Genomic DNA, 22,118 nt, shown 5'->3' with positions numbered 1-22,118 from the left:
AACACTTGTCTAGCATATTGTCGAGCACCCGCCGCAGACGAGTTTGCTCGTGGAGGCAAGTGCTCAGCTGTATTTTGCTTTACGCAAATAATACATTAGAGAAGAATCTAGTTTCAACCATTGCATCCAGGATAAACCAAGCGCTCCAGTTGTTGGTGCACACCAATTCGGAGGGCACAGCTGCCCGACGCCACCTACTCAGGGCATTCACAAGGCGAAGACTGTCTGGAAAACAGCTGACACCCACCCACATCCCCGCTGCGCTAGCATTCGAGTCGTCGCGGTATGGGTTTGCAGACTTGTCACAGGAGTATATGAGCACTGCGCCGTGCATTCACTCATGCCTCAAAAGGCGGCACTGTCTAAACAATGCAGACATGTGAGACACACCCAGGCGTCGACAATAAATTCGGTGGCGGGTAGCGGTAGTATCACAGCTGGCCTGAGGAATATACATGTGCCTTTGCATATATTGGCAAAACAACAGCTACGCATGGCGTTCCTACAAGTCGCTTCAAATGGCTTGTCATTTGCATCCACGAATAAGGTAGAATGAGGTAAAAGACAATATAGTGCGGGCCCGAAGGAGTGGGGGTTCAGGGAGCAGCAGCGCCAGAGTCAACAGCCATTGCGGCGCCAGCATCCGCAGCTGGTTCAGAAGCGCCCACGGGACCGTCTGAGACATTCAAAAAATCCAGGATCTCGTTGTACATCATGACCTTCCACTCCTCGACAGGCAGGTCGGCGTCGTTGAACGACCAGTCGAACCGGTTCTCCGCCACGGGCTCATCGGCCTCGTCGTGGTAGGTGGCCAGGTACGGGTGCGCCAGGGCCTCAGCAGCAGTGATACGCCTGCGGGGATCAAACACCAGCATCTTCTCCAGCAGGTCCAGAGCCTGCGGGTCAATGGTGCGGAACCGCTCGCTGAATGGCACGGGTTCGCGGTGCGGCAGCGACTGCACAAACCGGAGCGTGTTCTCGCTGCCGATGGTCTGGATGACATCGTCGGGCGGCGTGCCCAGCAGCTCGGTGATGATCGAGAACTGGTGGACGTGGTCGTTGCCAGGGAACAGCGGCGTGCCCTCGAACATCTCGGCGAAAATGCACCCGGTGCTCCAGATGTCCACAGCCACATCGTAGTTCTGCCACGTCAGCATGATCTCGGGCGCGCGGTAGTAGCGCGTCGACACATACCCAGTCATCTGCGGGTCCTGTACGCGCGCTAATCCAAAGTCGCAGATCTTCAGGTCGCAGTTCTCGTTGATCACAATGTTGGACGGCTTCAGGTCACGGTGGATCACGCCTGCCGAGTGCACGTATTTCAGGCCGCGCAGGATCTGGTACAGGAAGTACTGGATGAACTGCTGCTCCAGCGGCCGCGACTGCCGCAGCCGGTGCAGGTCCGTGCCCAGCAGCTCTGTCACGAAATATATGTCCTCCAGCGACGAAATGAAGATGTCGCTCATGCTGATGATGTTCTCGTGCCGCAGGTGCTTCAGCAGCTTCAGCTCGCGGTACGTGCGCTTAGCCAGCACAGACGAGCTGAACGGCCGCATGATCTTCTTGACAGCGACCGCCTGCCCTGTCAGTTGATCGCGTGCAGAGCTACGTGTGGGAATGGGAACAGGAAAGCCAAGGCTGTCAGCAAGAAGGGCGCGCTTCCCTGCTGGCTCATGACACGCTCATATCTCTACTTACCAGACCAGACCAAATGCGCCCATGCCCACCGGCTGGAGGTCGGTGTATCTACAGCAGGCACCGGGGGATAAAATTAGAAATAAGGTCGACCCGGGCGAATTACCACGTATGAAAAAACCGGTTAATTTCCTTTTTGTGGAATGCTGGTGCTGGAACCCTATCCCACCCGCGACCGTCCTTACCTCGTTGTGACCTCGAACACAGTGCCGAAAATCGATAGTCTAACAAAGTCGGCCATGCCAATGACGCAAATGAGATTATGACTGCAATTAAAACAAGTGTAGAAAAAATAATGCGAGAAGCTCGGGTCAAAACAGGGAGACGAAAGTGGTATTTTTCGAAACGATCATTGGAGATACCAAATACTGAAAAAAGCCTGACCGCCGCCATTTTCTGGAAGTGTTCGCAGACAGCCTGTGCGTACATTTTTCAGCTCAGGCCAAGCACACGTCTATTTCTAAATATTTCAGTTGTCCGAAACAATGCCGATAACACGGCACACCCATTCAACAACCTCCTCGCTCGCGAGCCAGGTGGCCAGACTCATCCAGCGCGCATCCCAGCCGACCCGGTACGTGGACTTTGGATAGCTGCTGGTCAGCGAGTGCAGAATTGCGCCGACTGCATGGTGCGTCGGCAGAGCAAAGATCGGTGCCAGCTCATTCGAGGTCTGGATCCGGCGGATCATCGGGTCATACAGCGTCTGGTTCTCTGACCTCTCGGGCTCATTGGCAGGGGTAGCCGGCGATGACGACGGCGTAGCCACGGCCTCGTCGCCAGGCATGGCCACTGGTGACTCGCGGCCCGACTCATCGTCAATCTGCTCGGCGGAGCGGCGACGGCGCAACGGCAGCCCGTTCAGGCGCGAGTGGTGGAACTGCAGCTCGGCCTCGAGCTTTTTCCACAGTGCAGTGCGCGTTAGGCCGGGCTCGACCACCGATACCGACATGCCGCTATTGGCGAGCTCAAAATGCCAGGCGCGACTGGCAGCGGAGAGCGCAGCCTTGCTGGCGCAGTAGACGCCAAAGCCTGGGCCGATCAGCCATGCCATGATGCTCGACACATTGACGATCCGCCCGCTGCTGGCGCGCAGCAGAGGCATGAACTTTTGCGCGACGCCGACCGGCCCGGCAAAGTTCACAGCCATGCAGTAGTCGATGAAGCTTGTCGCTGCTATGTCCATGGGGCCCGAGGCTGTGACGCCTGCGTTGTTGACCAGGCCGACCAGCGGGATGCCGCGCTTCTCCAGCTCCTCGCTGACCTTGTCGAATGCACCATCGATCGACTTCTTGTCGGCCACATCGAGAATCACGGGGATGATCGATCCGGTCTCGCGAACCAGCTGCTCATACTCGGGTGCCGACTGGTCCCGCGCACTAACCGCGTTGGGATCGAAGTGCTCGGTCTTGCCGTTCACCGCCTGCGACCGCTGCTTGCGGCGCCTCAGCCGGCGGCTCGTGACGGTCTGCGGCACTATCGTCGCCTCGTCATCGCTGCTGGCCTCGGGCTCGGGCTGTTCCTCAGTGGCGCCCAGAGACCGGTGGATATTGGCCAATAGGCGTTCAACCCACGACGGCCTTGCCCACCGGTTCTTGTAGATAGTCTGCGGCTTGATCGAGTCCAGAAAGTCATTCTCCACACGTGCACCGTCCTCCCATCGCCGCACGCCTGCGAATACCGTGAATCCCTTGGATGCCAGGGCTATCGCCGTGTCGTGCCCGATGCCAGAGCTGGTGCCCGTGACCAGGATCGCCGGGTGGTAGTCGCTCGACGGCTTGTGCACCGGGAACACCACGCGCGCCTTGGGCAGCAGCGACAGGAGCATGCAGATGAGAACGTGCCACCAGTTGGTTACCGTGTCGACAACTGTCAGCAGGTGCGAGCCGACCACAACGACTAGCGAGCACACCAGGTACAGCGTGTGGTTGCGTATAAAGGACTCTTTCATTAGGGCTGTTTCGTTAAAGTTCGTTACAAAGGGGGAAGTAGAAAGGTAAAATCGATAGAGAAGAATGAAGTGGAAGCAGAGACATGAAGCGAGAGATCGAAAAGGGGAGCTCGAACTTTAACCGCTCATTTCATCATTCTGACATCTGAAAGAGGACCACCCAAACAGCTCCAGTTGAGGGGAACTATCACGTGATCTGATTTGCAGATCAGCAGGCGCTCGGCCAGATGCGGCTGCACACCCTGCCTGTATGCCTCTGTACGGCACGGAGCAGATATCGAACATAAGCACATGTGAGGCACACTGGAAGCGGCAGTATTCCACATTACACCGGCGGAGACCAGGGCCTGATCATGGAAAGCCAGGCACCATCGAGGAAACGACGGCTGTCAATAATGCGCGAAGGGAAAGCAAGGCGAGTGCTCTCCTACATCCCAGTGGCCAGTAGCAGGCTCACCGGAATGCCCGCTGCGATGGCAGGCGAAGTGAGCCCATTTCTACATCAATTGCAACTTGCATGGTGTTGCAGTCCGAATGCACCTTTGCGGTTTTGAAAACAGCGCCGTTGAGGTGTGTGGCATGTGCCGCTGCGTCTGAATAGATGCAGATTTCAAATGCTGCTTACCCACTGTCCCTATTCATGCAAATGACATATGCTTCCAGAAGCAGCACTGCCGACAAAGTGTTCCTGATCAGGTTCGCTGGCATAATCGCAAGCACAGGCTGTTGTTTGCAAAATGCAGCAGCATTTTACTGCGCCCTGCTGGCCACACATTGGGCACCAAGCAGAAAGAGTGATCCACTGACTTGATCTTTTGATCCCAGCTACGATGCCGACAGGCAGATGCTCAAGCGGGCCGCGTCACCACAGACTGGTTGCGTCAGGGCAAGCCAGCAGCAGGCTGCAAATTGACTGCTTTCTTTTTCTTGCCATTACAAACCCAGTATATCCCACACCAATTCAATATTTCTCCCCAATTCCACAGCTGACAGAGCATGGCTAGACGTTACGATTCGCGCACGACCATTTTCTCGCCTGAGGGTAAGGACACATTCAAGATGCATGCGGTACAGCTGCTTTGAACCACCCGGCTAACCAAGCGTGCCGACACTGTTTAGGGCGCCTGTACCAGGTGGAGTACGCGATGGAGGCGATCTCACACGCCGGCACAGTCATCGGTGTGCTGAGCAAGGACGGCATAGTGCTGGCAGCAGAGCGGCAGGCGACGTCGAAGCTGCTGGAGCAAGAAATCGGCAGCGAGAAGATCTACGAGATGAACGACAACGTGGTGGCAGGCGTTGCGGGTCTGACGGCGGACGCAAACATCCTGATCAACCAGTCGCGGCTGATTGCGCAGCGCTACCTGATGACCTACGACTCGCCCATCCCCGTCGAGCAGCTGGTGCGGCAGCTGTGCGATCTGAAGCAGGGGTACACACAATTCGGCGGTCTGCGTCCGTTCGGCGTGTCGTTTTTGTGCGCGGGCTGGGACCAAAAGTTTGGATTCCAGCTGTACCAGTCGGATCCGGCCGGCAACTACTCGAGCTGGAAGGCTGCGTGCATTGGCGAAAACTTCACGAATGCGCAGAGCATCCTGAAGCAGGAATATAAGGATGACGATGCAGCTGAGGGAGTCGATGGGGCGGCGACGCAGATGTCGCTGGACGATGCCCTGCAGCTTGCGTGCAAGGTGCTGTCCAAGACTATTGATACGGCAAAGCTGACCAGTGAGAAGCTCGAGTTTGCGACACTGACGCTCAAGGACGGCCGCCCAAGCATTTCTATCTACTCATCGGCCGAGATTGACGCGCTGCTGGAAAAGAACGAAGCAGTTATCAAGCCTGCCGACAACTAAATGGTTCTCTTTGGCCGTGTTTCTTTCTTCAAATATCAACGACACCATGTAATGGTATCACAGTTATTCGGTAGTGTCTGCTGTAGATGCGCACTTTTTCTGAGCAGGGAGATAGGGAAAATGTCTCCCGTACATATATACGTGTGTCTGGAGAGATGGTCTCGTTTTCTGAATATTTTTATTTCTCTTCACATTTGTTTCTAGCCTTGTTCGTTTGGGTATCGTCCATACATGTTTGCCAAAAAGCCATATGCTGCGCACATGGAGGGGCGCACAGCCATTGCTCCAGCCGCAACAGCCTCAGCAACAGCAACAGCAACATGCAATGTTTCCGTACGCACTGTACGGCATCCTCTATGACGACAGCAATGCTAGCTGGATTAGCTGGAGTACTGATGGGAGCAACTTTTCTATCCGCAGCTGGGACAATTTGACTACCGGCCATCAGGCATACAGCTTCACGACAACCCGGAGCGCCTCAACGATGAGCGTAGACACATCCCAGACCCTGAGGGCAAGATCTGGTCAACATACGAGTACGAGTGCTTCCACCAATATGAATATGAAAGTCATGTTTTTATACCGCGAAAAGATCCTGGCCCAAAAACAGGTCCGCCCACACATTGCACCTTTCTCTTCTTCGTAGTTTATTTGTTCTATAATGCATGTTCTTAAAAATTGCACTGAAAAGCGCATAAAATATGAACGGGATATAATTCTGCTCTAAAGGATTGGAGGCAGAACTTGTTTGAAGAGCGGCGTGGCACGGTGGTCTTTGTCTAATTGCCGAATCGATTTTTGTGGATCAACTGATGATGGTCGTTTAGCGATAACAGAGCTTCCAGCATAGGATCCGTGTAGCTCGCTTAAGCAGGCTTGCAATAAACACCTCTTCCCGCTACACGCTTAATTTACCTTTTCCTTTTTACTCCACAGTCTAATTCAGCAATGCACATGAGCAAAACAGGGCTGAACTGCACCAGAGTGCTGCTCTCGTCGCTGAGACCGCAGCCCGCGCGCGCCTACACCACCTCGCAGCATAGCCCTCGCGCCAGCGTCTCCGCCGGCCCGGTAGCAACCAAAAGCGACATCGAGTACTGCCGGCAGCTAGTGCAGCGCAGCGACTACGACAACTACCTTGTCTCACTGTTCTCTCCGCGCCTCGCGCGCGAAGCAGCGTGGGCGATCCGGGCGCTGAACATCGAGCTAGTGCACATCGGGCAGGCGGCCACAAACCCAACAGCAGCGCAGATGCGGTATGCGTTCTGGCACGGCGCCATCAACGACATCTACAAGGGCCAGCCGGCACACATGCCTGTAGCACGCGCTGTTCACGATGCCGTGCATCGGTTCGGAATCTCCAAGACGTGGATTAGGAGACTGGTTAGCGAGCGCGAGAAGCGGCTGGATAATGGCGGGTTCGAGGCGATTGCGGATGTGGAAAAGTATGGCGAGAAGGCGTTTGCGTGCTTGATCCACCCGCACTTGGAGGCTCTGGGCGTGCGCGACATGCATGCGGACAACGCTGCCCGGGCGATTGGGCAGGCAACAGCCATTGCTGGGTTTGCAAGAGCGCTGCCTATGTCGCTAAGAGAGAGGAGGTGTGATTTGCCACGCGAGCTGCTGGCGAAGCACAAGGTGGATCTGGATGATTTGTTTGAGAACCCACGGCCAACAGTGGAGCTGCAGGAGGCTGTGTTTGAGTTTGCTACTAAAGGGTATACGAGGCTGTGTGGTGTGGCAGAGCTGTATACGCCGAATAGCCCTAAGGAAGGGTTCCCGGCGCTGCTGACAGCGGTTCCTGTCAAGGACTGGCTGGAGCGACTGGAGAAAGCAGATTTCAACGTTTTTGACCCGCGGTTGCAGCAGCGGACACTGAAGCTGCTGTGGCACCTGTGGCAGGCAAACCGCAAGGGAACATGGATCAGCCAGACAAACATCAAGCATTGAATATACTAAAAAAAATACGTGCCCAAAAGATGTTGTGAACAACACAAGTTATTACTCGGCCTTGGCATGCAGTCGATGGCATCCAGCCGTGGCCATGTCATAGCAGTCGACACGCTAGCTGACAGCAAGAGAAGCTCTAGCGCTCCGTCAATGGAGACATCACGCGGAGGCCTGTAATCACACCGATCACGGCTTGCTGCTCTGGTTTTGCTGCTGCGCAAGAGCTGAGCGCAGCAACGAGAATCTTCATAAAAGGCAGCAGGCAGCGCCTGCTGTTTCCTTTTTCTTTTCAATTTCTTGTTATTTCATTCTTTCAAGCCACACCATTAGAGAACTCTCGGCACTACGTCCTACATCATATGTCGCAACAACAGAACATGAAAAGTGTTTCCGCGTTCTTCAGTAAAAGTTGGGGAGCCAGTGACGCTCTACTGAGTGGCAAACATGAGCAATGGGAAAGAGGAGATACGGCATAGCTAGCCATCCTTCCCCAGCCACTTATATCGCATTCACGCTTCTATTCTCTGCCATACTCAATACGTCCGAATATAAGGCCAGAAACTTCATGCTGGGCGTTCTGTGCAAGGGATAGCGACAGTTTCGTGTTGAAAGGAATGAAAGGAAGTACCAGAAAGAGCAGAGATGCGTGTAATGCAGAAGCATGTGTGTAGAGTTATCAAAAAACAGTAACCGAAAGAAGTTGTCTAATGCATGCTACTCAGGGGACAGGACATTAAGAGATGGCTGCACTCCTGACGACGCCAGCCGACTCGACGGGAGGGCTACACCCCTGGATTTCATTTTTTCTAAAGAATGGCATGGGTAGCTGTAGCAATTGTACCTCGCACTCTGTCACCTGGATGGACATACAGCCCGTGCCCAGGCCGATTCACAGCTCTTGCTCTCGATGCTACGCTCAGGACTTGACCAGCCTATAGATGCTATGCTGAGGGTAGGCCATGCGCAATCACACCTTGGTGGCCTAGGGTGAACTGGGGCGTGGTGGCTGTAGCATATGGACACGACCCCAAGTGCAGAATCTGTAGTAACCAGGCAAGTAGTGGGCTCAAAGGTTGGTTTGGTTGGAGCCGGCATCGTCGCTAGAGTCTTCCTCCTGGGACTTGCGCATAGTCTCCTGGTACTCGGCAAAGGTGAGCACGGAGAAGCCGGCAAGGATACCGAGGCCACCCAGCAGCACATTCCACGCCAGCACCTGCCCCTGCAGCACCATATCGACAACAGCCATGACTGGGATAGTCAGCATAACGCCAATGGCAGCAAACAGAGGAGACGTCAGCGCCAGAGCAATCATGAACGCGCCATTGTAGGCAATGCCAAAGAAGGCGTTAGCCAGGATAAACCAGAGCTGCTCGCGATCCGGCCAGTGGAACGGCTCGATGCCTAGGGCATTGAGCAGCGGCACCGGGAACCAATATATGGCGAAACGGTGCAGAAGCCCAGCAGGGCTGTCATGAAGTTGACATGGATACAGCGAATGGAAGCCCGAGGGGACGGCGTACTTTTTGTACAAAACCTGATACAGCCCGATACCGCATGCGCAGCACAGCGAGATCAGGTCGCCGAAGAGCTCGTTGCTGCGCAGGGCAGCGGCATTTTCCTTGGTCACATCCGGCATTGTCAGTGTCCAGTAGCACCATGACAATAACGCCGATGATGCTGATGCCGACAGCAATGCACTTGGAGAGACGCACGCGCTCGTGCAGTAGCAGGATCGAGAAGAGATAGGCGAAAAAGCATGACATATTGTAGATGGCGGTGACCTTGGACATGCTCGAAAAGTTCAGTGCTGCGTACCACAGGTAGGCCGAGGCGTTCAGCAGCCCGGCCTAGCAATGCCGCCAGGAAGAATGTGCGCAGCAGTGCTCGGCCCGGATGGCTCGTAGGCCAGGGCGTGCGATCCGTCGTCCTCTGGATCATCCACTTGCTGGCCAATCTGCTCTTCATTGTCGTCCTCGGTGGTCAGCTTGTGCCGCCGCCGCACACCCTGCACATCAGCATGACCGCCACGCTGCTCCCTATCCTGGTCACTTCCCTGGATGGGCCGATAAGCCGAGCTCCTGCCCTTCAGCTGCACGACAATTTTCGCACACCCAACCAGAACCTCGGCCTTCAGCGCAGAAAGCGAGCGCGGCCGGCGCTTCAGCTTCTCAAAGACCGTGTGCATGGGCAATAGCACGATCCACAGCGTATGCGAGACCCAGAGAATGAAGTAGGGCGCCGAGAAGGACTCTTGAACTTTGCGGGTGATTGTTGTCTGGAAGACAAACGAGACGATGCAGATGGACAGGGCCAGGCCGCCCAGCAGCATGCTGCGCTTGGCGGAGGGTGCTGCAGGGTCGACTGTGGCCATGCTGTGCACGGGCCGGGCGGGCGGGCGGCTCCTGGAGCCCAACGAGCAATCCGAGATATCCGAGGCTTGCGACGGCCGCCGTTCGGAAATTGCGTCGTACGAGTTTGCCATTCTCTTTATGGCAAATTAGCAGTAGGAATATGTGAGTACTTGTAGGAAAATAGCCAGGGCAAGAGGCGGGTAGAGGAGAAAGGTGGTTTTTTTTTATTTGCGCGCAAAAGAGCGGCAGGTGAGAAGGGTGAGTACCTTGTGCGGACAGAAACGGAAACTTCAAAGCATGTGAGTGACAGCTTCGACGTCATAGTACACGCCAGACTCGCCGCCCCAAGACGCCGGAGAGCGGGAGAATGCTGGGTGGCTTTTCCAGCCCTTGGAGCCAGCTCGCCTTCTGCATGAAAGAGCATATTCCGAGCCGCATCGCAAAAAGAGCAAAAAAGTAAACAAAAAAGGCGATTCCTTCATAAATGAAGGCAAATTGATCGACGCCCAAAGGGCAGTTGGCTTGCAAAACGTCCTCTCTTCTTTCCTCCCTCTTGCATTTACGTTTTTCTTCAATTGTTTTGTTCTATATATTCCCAGCACTATAATTATATCATGTCGGAGCACAAGCTGCGCAAGCTTATCGAGTACAACAACCGGCTCAAGGAGCAGCTGGAGCTGCAGCGGATTCCGGTGTCGCATGCCAGCCAGTCGCTCATTTCGTACACGCAGAACACCAAGGACTACCTGCTGCCGTCGCTGTGGGGTCCGCCGCCGCAGGATCCGTTTGCCACGCAGGCCAGTGGCGGGTGTGGGTGCTCGGTCATGTAGAAAGAGAGCGGACAGCGGGCCGTCTGCCGTGCATCTGGTTGCTGGAGGGGGGTCTAGGCTCTGGGAGTTTCCGTGTTTTAAGAACGCAATAATAAAGCCTTGTCCACCGTGCTCTGCCATATACGTGTTGGGATCGCTTTGAAAGTGCTAAAAGGGCTGTCTAGCACGAACATGACCGGCGGACTCGGTCTCGGCAGCGGGATCTGTATTCCCTCACATGAAAAGTCCAAGCGGACCTTTGCACAGCCCTGATCTCATCACTCTCTCCTCTGCTTTTCAAAAAAAATTGTTTTGGTGTTGACATTTTTCCTTCTACAGATATGAACCCGATTGTAAGGTAAGGGACTGGGAAGCATCTTCACGCTCGTACATGCGTGTGCGGAGGAGAGAGATAGCGAAAAGGGAGATGCAAGAGACGCACAGTTGCCTGTCTGCTGGCAAGTCAGCAGGGCAGGAGGCCTTGGCTTTCAAGGGGGAGGGGGCTCTCGCTCTCCCGGCGTTCTTCTGCTCTTTCTTCCTGCCACGCATTTAATTCCAGCTCTTGCGGCGTACTATTGTTCGACAACCGAAAGCACACTTGAGCAAATGGCAGCAAATTACACGCAACAGAGCGGGAGCGTTGACGCACCAGAACTGGCAGCTCCGGCCCACGCACTCGGAGCTGCTGTTTCCGCGGGGGCAGCGCAACCTGGCGCTGAGCAAGCGACAGAACGCGGTGCGCATAGCGGCAACATACCTTTTGTATCCGTGCATGTCGTGTTTCCGGACGCCTCTCTCGGGGGGCTCGCAGGCACCGGCTGACTTTATCCTGTTCCACCCACTCCTTAGACGATACGTGAAGCACGCGACGCTGATCGAAAAGTGCTTTCCGCCAGAGAAGCTGGGCGAGACGGTGCCGAACAGCAACGAGCTGTCGTACCTGGTATACTACGCGCAGAGCAAGCCGGCGAAGCTGGCCAAGGTAGGGGCGTACCTGGCGAAGCGTGGCAAGAAGGACCTGCAGCGGCGGCGGCGCGGCGACGTACTGGTGGGTCTGCGGATCTTCGACGCGCTTCTGGAGGAGTGCGGGCGGGACCTGAACTTCTTCGGCAAGGAGGTTCTGGGGGCGCTAGACGGGGCGCTGCATGAGGGCGATGCCAGAAGTTGCGTGGGCGGCAGTACGCACGTTTGAATTGTTCTGCAGGTGTCACACGGGCGCGACGCTGGCGATTGACACGGAGCTGCGTGCAATGTACACTGGCATGGTTCGGATGCTTGTCGCCAGCAAAGGTGCGCTGGGCATGCGCGCCATCCAGGCGGTGGTTGAGAGCCAGGCCACGTACGCGTCGGACCGCTACGACGAGCTGCCGCAGATTGCAGCAGGCGCTGCTGGACCGGCTCGCCAGCGCTCCCGACGTCGAGCCGGCCGAGGACGCACAGGCGCTGACGACGCAGATTCAGGAGATCCACCGGGACAAGCAGCCGGACAGGACAGGTTCTGGGGCAGTGGGCGTGGGAGTGCATGGCAGCGCTGGTGCGGCGCTCGCACGGGCAGCACTCGCAGGTGGTTACCGGCGAGGTGTTCAAGTACCTGGACACGCGGCTCATGTGGCAGCCAGGCTGAGTTCTGCGTGCGACTGGTCGAGTGCATTATTGGCAATCTGCAGGCACAGGACCAGAACATGGTGATAGTCGAGACGCTGGCGTTCCTGACTGACGGCACACGCGCGTCGCAGCGCTGCCTGGACAGCATCGCGCAGGCTGGCGCCCATGCACTCGAGCGCATCGACACGCAGGCGTCCGGGACCTCGCACGATGCGGCTGGTGAAGTGCGGCGGGCGACGATTGTCCGCGTGCTGGAAAGCCTGTTCTGCCGGCCGTACATTCTGGTGGGCATCTCGGTGATGGAGGTCTTGAACATCCTGGTGACATTCCTGCTTGAAGTGCTGGGCGAGAGCCGCGACGAGCCGGACCTGGAGCTATTCGGCAGGACACTGCAGGGCAGCGACTCGACCGAGCACCTGCCGACATACTACCATCTGCTGGCGGCCATTGGTGGGCTGGCCAAGCACCAGTACTACAGCGACCAGCTGGCCGACATGGTTGGGTACCTGGTCAAGCAGATGCAGCTGGAGGCCAGTGACGGGATGCGGCAGGCGTGGCTCCTGCAGGCGCTCTACCTGGTGCTCGCCAACAGCCGGACGGGCAGCAGCGGACGCATACCAATGGTGGTGCCGTTGAGCGTCTACGTGCCGTTGTTCACGCTGCTTTCACGCGAGCCCCGGGCGGTGCGTTCTCTGGCGGCCGACTGCATCATTGGGCTTCTGCGGCACGACCGCGCGGCAGCTGGCGGCTTTGCATTGCGCAGCTCGGCAGCGACTGCTGCTTGGAGCAACGAGCTGGCCACGGCGATCCGGCAGAAGCTCATCGACGGGCTGGAGCAGGCGGGCACGGCCGAGCATGCGGCTGCAGCCAGCATTATGTGCGAGTTGCTGGCGACGCACACGCCTATGGCTGAGCAGCTGGTGCTGGAGACGCTACAGCAGAGCAATGGCCAGGGCGCTGGGTCTGTATCCATGCGGGCAATGGTGTGGCGACGAATTGCCAGCGAGCGGCGCGCCGGCGACCTAACTGCCTATATTTCCAGAGTGGTGGTCGAGGCCAAGGAGAAGCAGTGCTGGAGCACACCAATTGAGCATGCGTGCGAGGGCCATGTGCGCATCGTCGCGATCATCGACGACAGCCCCTGCTCCGACGAGTTGCTGCTGCAGAAGCTCATGTATCCTGAGCTCTCCTCGTACCTGTCGCTGTCGCTGCCGGATCTCACGCCCAGCACCAGCCAGCAAGCAGACCAGGTGCTGCTGAACCACCAGAGCAGTGCGACGCCGGAGCTCGCCCGCAAGGCCGTGGAGCGCGTCAACGACATGCGTGCGCGGATTTCAATTGACTGGGAGACGCAGGCGAAGCGCGACTCGCTGGCGCCGCACGTCAACATGGACCAGCTGCGTGCAGCGCTGCGCACGGGACTCAACATGCGCTCGGCCGAGTTCAGCGAGGATCTCGAGAACAATGCCGACCTTGACGACGACATTGGAACCACCGCACGCAGTCTGCGTGTAGCCTCCCATGACCATAGCAGCAGCCGGAATGACGTGCCGGATGAGGTCCGCGCACTGCTGGAATCGCTAGATGAGCCGGCCGGGTCGCCGTACGAGCACCGGCGGGACTGCCAGACGAGCTCGTCGATCAGCACGCCGATAGTCAGCCACCTGGACTGAGAAATATACTTTTTTAATCATCTAAAGCTATGGTAGTGGTTTTTTTTCCTATGCAGCCGTCGCTAGACACTGGTTGACGACATCCAGCAAGTATGTGTTCTCGAGCGCCGCCGCCACGCGCTCCTTATCGTTCAGCTGCTTGTTGACCTGGGCCTCGCTCTGGTGGGTGCCTGAGCGCACACGGATATCCACCTTGAAGCGCTCGGGCAGGCTGCGCAACAGGCGCACGCGAATACACAGTCCGATCAGAGTCGCCATGGAGCAGTGCGGAATGGTCGGCGTGAACTCGACCAGGACATGGCTGGCCGAGTCGGCGACGAAGACGTGCTCGCGGTTCGTCACGTGCAGCTGCTCCAGCGTCAGCGGGTGCTCCGGGTCGTTGATGTTGCGGATCAGCTCGTATACCTCGTCGCGGTCGATCGGGTCCGCGTGCGAGTCGTCCAGGTCTGTCGCCTGGATGCGCCGCTCGAGCGACTCGACCTCGTAGACTAGCGGCGCGTCGTTGATTTTCTGCGTAATGTTCATTTTGCTTTCAGTAGGAATTAAAAGTGTAGAAATACAGGCGATTGAAGAAGGGAAGGAAAAAAGGACGAGTTCAGCACGGAGCGATGAGTGATGTTGCCTCACTAAAACCTGGGGGTCTCGTGATTGGGAGGCTTCTGCTCTCCTTTTCCTTAGCTTTACACCAGCCTCACACTCCTTTTCCTACTTTTACATTCCCGTGTTCATGGCGCTGAACCCCGAAGACAACCCGGTAGTGCTGGCAACGGCCGGCTACGACCACACAATTCGCATGTGGGATGCGCTGAAGAGCACATGCATTCGCACAATCCCGTTCACAGACTCGCAGGTGAATCGCATGGCGCTCTCCTCCGACAAGCACTACCTGGCGGTGGCAGGCAATCCGCGGGTCAGCCTGTACGACGTATTCGGGACGTCTGAGTCGCCGGTGATGAGCCTGGAGGGCCACAAGGCCAATGTCACGGCGGTGGAGTTTTCACAGGACTACAAGTACCTGGCGACAGCCAGCGAAGACAAAACCATCCGCTGGTGGGACGTGTACGCGGGGTCGTGCAAGCGCGTCCTGGAGAACAACGCGATGGTCAATGACGTGGCGGTGCATCCGGACATGCGCACGGACATTCTGGTATCGTGCGACCAAAAGGGCCTGGTCAGGGTCTGGGGATGGCTGCGCCAGGAGGTGCTGGCGCAGGCGCAGCCGTCGGGCGACACGGCGATGCGCTGCGTGGCCGTGTCGCCCGACGGCATGCTTGGTGGCTGCGGGCAACAACTTTGGCCAGGTGTTTGTGTTCCGGCTCACTGTCGAGGGCAGCGCGCCCAGGCAGGTGGAGCTGGAGCCGTATATCAACTTTGACGCGCACGAGGGCGCCAGGATCACAAAGATAGCCTTTAGCGCGAGCGGCGCGCTTTTGGCCACGGCGTCGTCGGACCGCACGGCCAGGCTGTGGCAACTGGCGGAGCGCGTGGTGCAGGCGCCCGATGGCTCCGAGGCGGTGGTGGCCGGGGCCGAGCTCATCAATACGCTGGCGTACCACCAGCGGTGGGTCTGGGACGTCGCCTTCTCCAGCGACTCCGGCTACCTGGTCACCGTGTCCACCGACACCAAGGCCGCACTGTGGGATGTGGCCAGCGGCGAGATCATCCGCGAATTCAAGGGCCACCAGAAGGGCGTGGTGTGCGTGGCACTGAACGATGCCACATAGAACTCTCCCTTGCAGCACATGCTTTTTTCTGTGAATAAAAGAAACTGATGGATTCTCGCAATGTACATTTTCAGTTTACCAGCTTGTAGGCAAAGTACACGGCCACCAGCGACGATACGCCGCCGAGCCGCAGAACCCAGGCGATCTCGCTTGCATGCTTGACGCTGCCGAGCCGCTCGAACACGGCGAAGATCAGGCTGCTGGCAAACGCCGTGATGAACTGCGGCACCACAATGTACATGTTGTGGATGCCCAGCACCGTGCCCGCCTCGACTGGCATAGCCGGCCTGTGCTCGCCCAGCTCATGCATTGGGATCGCATCGCCCACCAGTGCATACCCGGAGCTCTGCTTGCTGATGGCCTCGCCGATAATCGAGAACGGCACCCAGATCGTGACCGCCCACGAGAACCCGCACACGCCAATCAGCAAGGTCGCCGAGGGAACACTCTCGACAAACACAGTCATCAGCATTGCCACGCCAAACACCGCCAGCCCAGCCATCCACATCACCGCCAAGCGCACATTGAAGAGACGGCCCAGCCACGGCAGAACAAGCGAAAACGCCAGCGACGCCATTGCATATGTGAACATGGCGAACGAGCCGGCGCGCGCGCCTTCTGCCTCGTCGCTGTGGTCGGACAATGCCGCCACATATGTGGTACTGTAGAACAGGAACGGGAACCAGCCGATCCACGAAAACAGCTGCACCGTACAGACACGCCTCACCACCATTGGCAACGACCCAAAGGCCCGGGAGATCTGCCTGAACATGTGCGTGAGCCCGCGCGCGCTGGGCGCCTGGCGCAGCGGCTGCTCGGGTGTGAACCAGCACGTGATGCACACACTGCCCATCAGCGCCAAACACGCCAGCATACTGAGCACCTTCAACTGCGTGTCGCCCAGAACCCCCAGGAGCCGCGGGAGGTCGGCGAACCCGAGCAAGTACCCGACGACGTTGCCCACGCCGATCATGCGCGATGCCCACGCCTGTGCCTTGGTCCTGGCGCGACGCCGGCAGCACGTCAACCAATAGGGCGCGCAGACACGCCTGGATGCAGTTTATGGCAAAGTCCAGAACATAGAACGCCAGCACCTGCCACCAATGCCGCCTGCGAGCCGGCCAGCTCCCGCGCCCACCCAATCACCACCAGACACAGAACCACCAGCAATGTCGCCCCCATTATGTACGGCCGCCGCCGCCCGAACCGCGACATGCAGCGGTCGCTGAGCGCCCCCACCAGCGGCTGCGTGACCAGCCCCGAGAGCGGCCCGGCCAGCCACACCAGCGATAGAAGCGACTTCTTCAGTCCCAAGGAGAGCAGGTAGGGGGTGCCGTAGCCAGTCTCCACCGACCACACAAACTGCAGCCCGCCTAGCGCTAGCGTCAATGTCAGGTACTGGAGCGGGCCGGGGCCGGGCCGGGACGAGGGCGAGGGGGATGATATGTACTGTAGTGCTGCAGTGCTGGCTTGCCGGCTGGCGATGTCAACGCTGGAGAAATCCAGCGACCCGTCGTCATTATCCATGTCTTCAGCCACTGTGCGGTAGCGACTCATGCTTGGAACAAGAAAGTACAAACAGAAAATACAGCGGAAAGGGAGCGGAAAACAGGCGAGCCCAGGATGTGCATGCAGCAACCAACATGTACAGTCGTTGATGATGACAACAACACCCAGGGATTAATTGTGATCGCCGGATCTGCTGTCTGTGCAGGGTATGGGGGAGCATAGCCTGGGTCGCACTAGTCGCCAGAGCCACAGAAAAAATCCTTTTTCTCCCCCTTGTTTTTCTACACGCCTCCTATTTTCTACACGATGACCTTCGGACAGCTTAAAATCCTCGACCCTGATGCTGCGCAGCGCCGGACGCCCTCCCTGGTACGCGCCCGACGGCAAGAATTACGATGTCTACATGGTAGGCGTTGCCGGCGGCAGCGCCAGCGGCAAGACCAGCGTGGCGAAGCGCATTGTGCAGGCCCTGGACGTGCCTTGGGTGGTGATTGTCAGCATGGACTCGTTCTACCGCAAGCTGTCGCCGGAGGAGTCCCGGCAGGCGTTCCTGAACAACCACGACTTTGACCATCCGTCGAGCTACGATTACAACGAGGCACTGCGGTGTATGCGCGATCTGAAGCAAGGCAAGGCGACGACAATCCCACAGTACGACTTCACCAAGCACGCGCCCAGCTCCGAATCGCAACACGTCTACGGCGCCTCGGTGGTGATTTTCGAGGGCATCTTTGCACTGTACGATCCGGCGCTTCTGGAAATGATGGACGTCAAGGTGTTTGTGGACACCGACAGCGACATTTGCCTGGCCAGGCGAATCAAGCGCGATGTGACGGAGCGCGCGCGCGACCCGATCGGCATTCTGCAGCAGTACGACCGGTTTGTCAAGCCCGCGTACGACGGGTTTCGTCAGGCCGACCATGAATAACGCCGACGTGATTATCCCGCGCGGGCTCGACAACGAGGTGGCGATTGATCTTCTGATCAAGCATATCCAAAGGCAGCTGGACGCGCGCAGCCAGGCGATGATGCGGCCGGCGCTGGTGCGGCAGTTCCGCAGCGAGCACTGACCTCAGCGCACTGTTCTTCAAGATGCCCGAGACGAACCAGCTGCGCGCCATGCAGACCATCCTGTATGACGCGACCACCACACGCGACGACTTCATCTTCTACTCGGACCGCCTCTCGCGCCTTCTTGCTCGAGTTCGGCCTGGGCACCCTGGAGCTTCGCACCGTCCTCGGTCACGACGCCGATGGGCATGGAGTTCTCCGGCCGACGCCTGGCACCGAACGTCACCGGCGTGACGATCCTGCGCGCCGGCGGTGTGATGGAGAAGGCCTTGCATAGTGTGGTGAGGCCGGCACACTACGGCAAGATCCTGATTGTGGGCGACCCGACGACACACGAGCCGCGGCTGCACTACGTCAACCTGCCGCCATCGATTGGCCACGGCCAGGTGCTGCTGATGGACTCGACTGTTGTCAGCGGTGCCAATGCACTGATGGCCATCCGCATCTGCCTTGACCACGGCGTGCAGCAGGAGAACATCTTGTTCATGTCGCTGCTGGCCACCCCACACGGCGTCCACGCCATCCAGGCTGCTTTCCCCCGGGTCCGTGTCGTCGTCGCGCTGCTTGACTCGCACATCTCCGAGGACAATCTGCTGATCAAGGCCGGTTACGGCATCTTTGGCGACCGCTACTTTGGCACCGAGTGCTAGGACTTTTTTTATTCTTTCCGTAATCTGAGGTTTTTCTCAACTACTCTGTTACTCTCTTGTGGCTCTCGTCTGGGATCCCGGTGCCTGGCGGATACCGCACCGTCACCGTCTCCTCCCGCCGCCCGTTCTGCCACGTCACCTCACGTGTCTCAACTGCACCGTCCGCGCGCGTGCGCGTCGTGGACTGGTACGACCGCATGAATCCGTGCGGCTTCCGGAACAGCCGCTCGACGCCCTCCTGCACGTCATCTTTTAATGCATTGATCAGCGATCCCATAGGGCCGGTCCTTCTGTCCGGTCTCGCTTGCCACATGCTCCTCGATCCGGTCCATTGACTCGCGCAGCCGGCCCAAGCACATTGCCGACCGCCCACCGTGCGGACTCGCCCAACGCATCGTTCACATGTGCCATCACCCGGCTGCCTGCCACCCGCTCTGGCTTTGCTGTGGCCTGCTGGACAGCGTGCTGCGGCAGTGTAGGCAGGTCGTAGAGCCCGAGTCGCCGCAGCAGTCGTGCGTAGGGCGGTTCGGCTGCAATGAGCCGCTGGAGCACCATGCTGCTGGATGGCGTGTACTCGAGCATGTCCAGGGCGCCTGTGAGCGCGGCTAGTGGTGAGAGCAGCCCGAAGACCCCTGTGTCTGAGCGTGTCATAGTGCGTGGTGCGCGGAATGTCGCTGAAAAAGTCGTTCTCTGTCTTTCGTCATTTTAAGAAAAGGAGGATTAAATAGCCCAAGGTGTACAAGAGAAACGAAAAAGCGCTCTGGCCAAAGTAGCCAGGTTTTCTGTGATTTTCCTGTGCTTTTTCTGCCAAGGATTTTTTTGCACCAGTCTCCTGTCACACCCGATCACAGTAAGCCTTGCCTGAGCCCACTGTTTGCTGCGCGCAGCCCAAACTCACAGCCAGCCTTTCGCTGCCATTCTAGAACCAGACGCTTTATCCTCCGCATAGCCTTTCCCTACGTTATCTATTGGACTGTAAATAAAAGGCTGCACGAATGGAGTGAACCAAATGGACTCTCACTTTACCTAAGCGGATGGCCAATGCACCCTTCGCCTGAAGCACAACAGTGAAAGTTTAGCAAGGCAGCCATATAAGGGAGATTGCTATGTTACAATTCAACTGTTGGCGCCAAGCGGCTTGACTCTAGTATACCTGCGCTCGCTACTAATAGCACTGGCGTCTGTGGACCATGCGACTGGCTCGTCTTCATCGGTTGACCCTTCTGGCAGTCGTTGTGTCCCGGCTATCATAGCCAGTGTCGCAAGTATCGTCACGATTTCTGACATAGGACTAATCTCTCCTCCTCTTCCTTCATCATCGCCAGGGAAGCGGCATATCGTATATCCTGAGAGCTCCGAAACTGAGATGCCCCGTCTGGCAAGGAGCTCTATTTCACAGACGACTAAATTCTCTCGCAGAGCCTTTAACAATAAGAATTTGCTCTCACAACTCCCACGTAGACGATACAGCAATAATAAATCGCAATTAGCATTCAGCCGTGATATTCGAGTTAAGGAACAACAAGCTGATCATTTACAAATATAGCGTAAGCGCATTGCTCAGCTGGTCCTTAGAGTATTCGAAATAAGCAAGGCTCAACACAGGCATCTAATGCACCAATTCCGGGTTGTCACAGCCTGAGGTATCTCACGTACTGCCTCCAATGACTCATGAAACCAACCATACCACTGCATATTCGAGTAGTCTCTTCTTAACCACAGTCAGTTCGATTAGCACATACCCATGGTACGAAATCCACATAAAAGGAGACAATGTCCACAGCGCGTGACACGAATCATCATAATTTGAGAATGCTGGTGGATTGCACAGGGTGGTTAGCCTATCGCTTTGGTAACAGACATAGCAACAATTATATGCGGTATATATGGATATCAGAACTATCGTTTGTATGGCTATCTGCCCGTACGTATATATGTATATACATAATCATAACATGATGCTTATCCTATGCCCATGGCCGGTAATTAACTCGATTCCTCTTGCGGTTGCTACGCGTTGTATTTAAGTAGACATACACTCACTCACCCTCAGATTCACTGTTCTTAATTTCAAATAGCATACTTCATACCTCTAATCATACTACGTGGAGGGATGTGGTTTAAACTAGACGCTTTCGAGCAGCTGCAGGAGTCAATTCACCCAATAGCACGCATTGTCGTAGATATAAGTCAGCTATTTATTCTTTTGAATGAACATATGTACAATATTTAGCCATGTTCTTGAATTGGCTTGTAATCAGCCATGAGCGCCCTCTGCTTAGTTGCCATCGTTATCCCAGATATGCACACCGTCCGCATCTTCATAAATTGCATCGCCGATTTCACCGACATGGGGAGTTGGCAAAATGTCAGCACCATTAAGGAACGCACGCTCAGCACCATCCGAGCCACGAGTAACTGCAAGTTGACGACGGTGCAGGACATCGTATTCCTCGCGGTCCCAAATATGCACACCCTCAGCGTCTTCGTAAATAGCATCACCGATCTCACCAGCGCCTGGAGTTGGCAGAACTTCAGTGCCGCTGATGAAGGTATGCTCAGATCCGTCTGAGTCACGAATGACTGCAAGCTGGCGACGATGCAAGACATCGTATTCCTTTCTGATCCTTGTGTGATAGCCGCTGGCATCCACGTAAACGGCATCACCAATCTCACCAACATCAGGGGCTGGCGTAATTTCAGTACCACTGATGAATGTACGCTCAGCACCATCAGATTCACGAATAATTGCAAGTTGGCGACGGTGCAGGACATCGTATTCCTCGCGGTCCCAAATATGCACGCCCTCGGCGTCTTCGTAAATAGCATCACCGATCTCGCCAACATCGGGAGTCGGTATAATACCAGGACCGTTTATAAGCGTGTGTTCGGAGCCATCCGAAGCGCGAGCAATAGCCAGTTGACGACGGTCGAAGAGGTTGTCAGGATTGGGAACAGGAGCCGCAAGCGCAGCGGAGAAGAAAGCGAGGAGAGCGGGGCCGATCTGCATTATTATGATTTATCTGGGGGCTCGGGAGCTATGGTTGTGTGTGTGTTGACTAATGTCCTTGCATCAGCATTGGAGTTGGTGTGAAGTTTATATACTGGTGGACTGGGTCTGCCTTGACGACATAGACTCAGATCCATAGAGCTAGTATAACATACCAGCTAAAAATAGAAGTTGAGGGCGGAGGGATGCCAGCTGCAGCGAAATGTCTGTCTGCACGCTAATCCTCGATTTCTCCAGCACTAACCGCGTGCTAAAAATACAACA

General features: G+C 56.8%; 14 protein-coding genes across 14 annotated transcripts; 7 read left to right on the top strand and 7 right to left on the bottom strand.

Moving 5' to 3' along the window:
- Window positions 1–457: 457 nt before the first annotated feature.
- On the bottom strand, window positions 458–1,743 carry DL89DRAFT_263650 (mitogen-activated protein kinase HOG1). Its single transcript, XM_040885919.1, has 2 exons — window positions 1,699–1,743; window positions 458–1,605 (listed from the first exon to the last, which is right to left on the bottom strand). Exons 1-2 carry the CDS (start codon window positions 1,719–1,721, stop codon window positions 597–599), a joined length of 1,032 nt encoding a protein of 343 aa, XP_040746817.1. The 5' UTR covers window positions 1,722–1,743; the 3' UTR covers window positions 458–596.
- A 388-nt stretch (window positions 1,744–2,131) lies between these two features.
- Window positions 2,132–3,749, bottom strand: DL89DRAFT_263648 (NAD(P)-binding protein). Its single transcript, XM_040885918.1, has one exon. The coding sequence runs from the start codon at window positions 3,644–3,646 to the stop codon at window positions 2,165–2,167; it is 1,482 nt and encodes a 493-aa protein (XP_040746816.1). The 5' UTR covers window positions 3,647–3,749; the 3' UTR covers window positions 2,132–2,164.
- Window positions 3,750–4,642: 893 nt separating this feature from the next.
- Window positions 4,643–5,502, top strand: DL89DRAFT_219076 (N-terminal nucleophile aminohydrolase; the record flags this gene model as incomplete). The annotated part of the gene is made up of 2 exons (XM_040884371.1): window positions 4,643–4,688; window positions 4,766–5,502. 2 exons carry the CDS (start codon window positions 4,643–4,645, stop codon window positions 5,500–5,502), a joined length of 783 nt encoding a protein of 260 aa, XP_040746815.1.
- A 144-nt stretch (window positions 5,503–5,646) lies between these two features.
- Window positions 5,647–6,148, top strand: DL89DRAFT_298713 (uncharacterized protein; the record flags this gene model as incomplete). Its single annotated transcript, XM_040890800.1, has 1 exon — window positions 5,647–6,148. The coding sequence occupies exon 1, from the start codon at window positions 5,753–5,755 to the stop codon at window positions 6,146–6,148; it is 396 nt and encodes a 131-aa protein (XP_040746814.1). The 5' UTR covers window positions 5,647–5,752.
- A 308-nt stretch (window positions 6,149–6,456) lies between these two features.
- On the top strand, window positions 6,457–7,452 carry DL89DRAFT_219464 (uncharacterized protein; the record flags this gene model as incomplete). The annotated part of the gene is made up of 1 exon (XM_040884392.1): window positions 6,457–7,452. The coding sequence occupies one exon, from the start codon at window positions 6,457–6,459 to the stop codon at window positions 7,450–7,452; it is 996 nt and encodes a 331-aa protein (XP_040746813.1).
- Window positions 7,453–8,518: 1,066 nt separating this feature from the next.
- On the bottom strand, window positions 8,519–9,934 carry DL89DRAFT_289357 (uncharacterized protein; the record flags this gene model as incomplete). Its single annotated transcript, XM_040889947.1, has 3 exons — window positions 8,519–9,070; window positions 9,108–9,299; window positions 9,395–9,934. The coding sequence occupies 3 exons, from the start codon at window positions 9,932–9,934 to the stop codon at window positions 8,519–8,521; spliced, it is 1,284 nt and encodes a 427-aa protein (XP_040746812.1).
- A 483-nt stretch (window positions 9,935–10,417) lies between these two features.
- On the top strand, window positions 10,418–10,633 carry DL89DRAFT_219535 (G-protein gamma subunit; the record flags this gene model as incomplete). Its single annotated transcript, XM_040884397.1, has 1 exon — window positions 10,418–10,633. One exon carries the CDS (start codon window positions 10,418–10,420, stop codon window positions 10,631–10,633), a length of 216 nt encoding a protein of 71 aa, XP_040746811.1.
- Window positions 10,634–11,551: 918 nt separating this feature from the next.
- Window positions 11,552–13,914, top strand: DL89DRAFT_940 (uncharacterized protein). The gene has a single exon (XM_040892280.1). The coding sequence runs from the start codon at window positions 11,758–11,760 to the stop codon at window positions 13,888–13,890; it is 2,133 nt and encodes a 710-aa protein (XP_040746810.1). The 5' UTR covers window positions 11,552–11,757; the 3' UTR covers window positions 13,891–13,914.
- A 24-nt stretch (window positions 13,915–13,938) lies between these two features.
- Window positions 13,939–14,415, bottom strand: DL89DRAFT_219459 (DUF59-domain-containing protein; the record flags this gene model as incomplete). The annotated part of the gene is made up of 1 exon (XM_040884391.1): window positions 13,939–14,415. The coding sequence occupies one exon, from the start codon at window positions 14,413–14,415 to the stop codon at window positions 13,939–13,941; it is 477 nt and encodes a 158-aa protein (XP_040746809.1).
- A 70-nt stretch (window positions 14,416–14,485) lies between these two features.
- Window positions 14,486–15,675, top strand: DL89DRAFT_263643 (WD40 repeat-like protein). Its single transcript, XM_040885917.1, has 2 exons — window positions 14,486–15,142; window positions 15,192–15,675. Exons 1-2 carry the CDS (start codon window positions 14,618–14,620, stop codon window positions 15,612–15,614), a joined length of 948 nt encoding a protein of 315 aa, XP_040746808.1. The 5' UTR covers window positions 14,486–14,617; the 3' UTR covers window positions 15,615–15,675.
- Window positions 15,676–15,684: 9 nt separating this feature from the next.
- Window positions 15,685–17,367, bottom strand: DL89DRAFT_319373 (MFS general substrate transporter; the record flags this gene model as incomplete). Its single annotated transcript, XM_040891125.1, has 3 exons — window positions 16,753–17,367; window positions 16,643–16,724; window positions 15,685–16,608 (listed from the first exon to the last, which is right to left on the bottom strand). Exons 1-3 carry the CDS (start codon window positions 17,169–17,171, stop codon window positions 15,685–15,687), a joined length of 1,425 nt encoding a protein of 474 aa, XP_040746807.1. The 5' UTR covers window positions 17,172–17,367.
- Window positions 17,368–17,463: 96 nt separating this feature from the next.
- Window positions 17,464–19,115, top strand: DL89DRAFT_298703 (uridine kinase; the record flags this gene model as incomplete). The annotated part of the gene is given in 4 exon segments (XM_040890799.1): window positions 17,464–18,017; window positions 18,037–18,166; window positions 18,216–18,326; window positions 18,389–19,115. 4 exon segments carry the CDS (start codon window positions 17,464–17,466, stop codon window positions 18,842–18,844), a joined length of 1,251 nt encoding a protein of 416 aa, XP_040746806.1. The 3' UTR covers window positions 18,845–19,115.
- On the bottom strand, window positions 18,885–19,593 carry DL89DRAFT_319371 (uncharacterized protein; the record flags this gene model as incomplete). Its single annotated transcript, XM_040891124.1, has 3 exons — window positions 19,211–19,593; window positions 19,156–19,179; window positions 18,885–19,082 (listed from the first exon to the last, which is right to left on the bottom strand). The coding sequence occupies exons 1-3, from the start codon at window positions 19,493–19,495 to the stop codon at window positions 18,885–18,887; spliced, it is 507 nt and encodes a 168-aa protein (XP_040746805.1). The 5' UTR covers window positions 19,496–19,593.
- A 1,433-nt stretch (window positions 19,594–21,026) lies between these two features.
- Window positions 21,027–21,908, bottom strand: DL89DRAFT_263638 (uncharacterized protein). Its single transcript, XM_040885916.1, has one exon. It carries the CDS (start codon window positions 21,852–21,854, stop codon window positions 21,123–21,125), a length of 732 nt encoding a protein of 243 aa, XP_040746804.1. The 5' UTR covers window positions 21,855–21,908; the 3' UTR covers window positions 21,027–21,122.
- Between the last annotated feature and the right edge of the window lie 210 nt (window positions 21,909–22,118).

Source organism: Linderina pennispora (assembly GCF_002104995.1).
Source record: "Linderina pennispora strain ATCC 12442 chromosome Unknown DL89scaffold_1, whole genome shotgun sequence".
In the NCBI taxonomy this organism is placed as follows: domain Eukaryota; kingdom Fungi; phylum Kickxellomycota; class Kickxellomycetes; order Kickxellales; family Kickxellaceae; genus Linderina; species Linderina pennispora.
The sequence above is the reverse complement of the archived record's forward strand: the minus strand, read 5'-3'. Positions and strand labels throughout refer to the sequence as shown.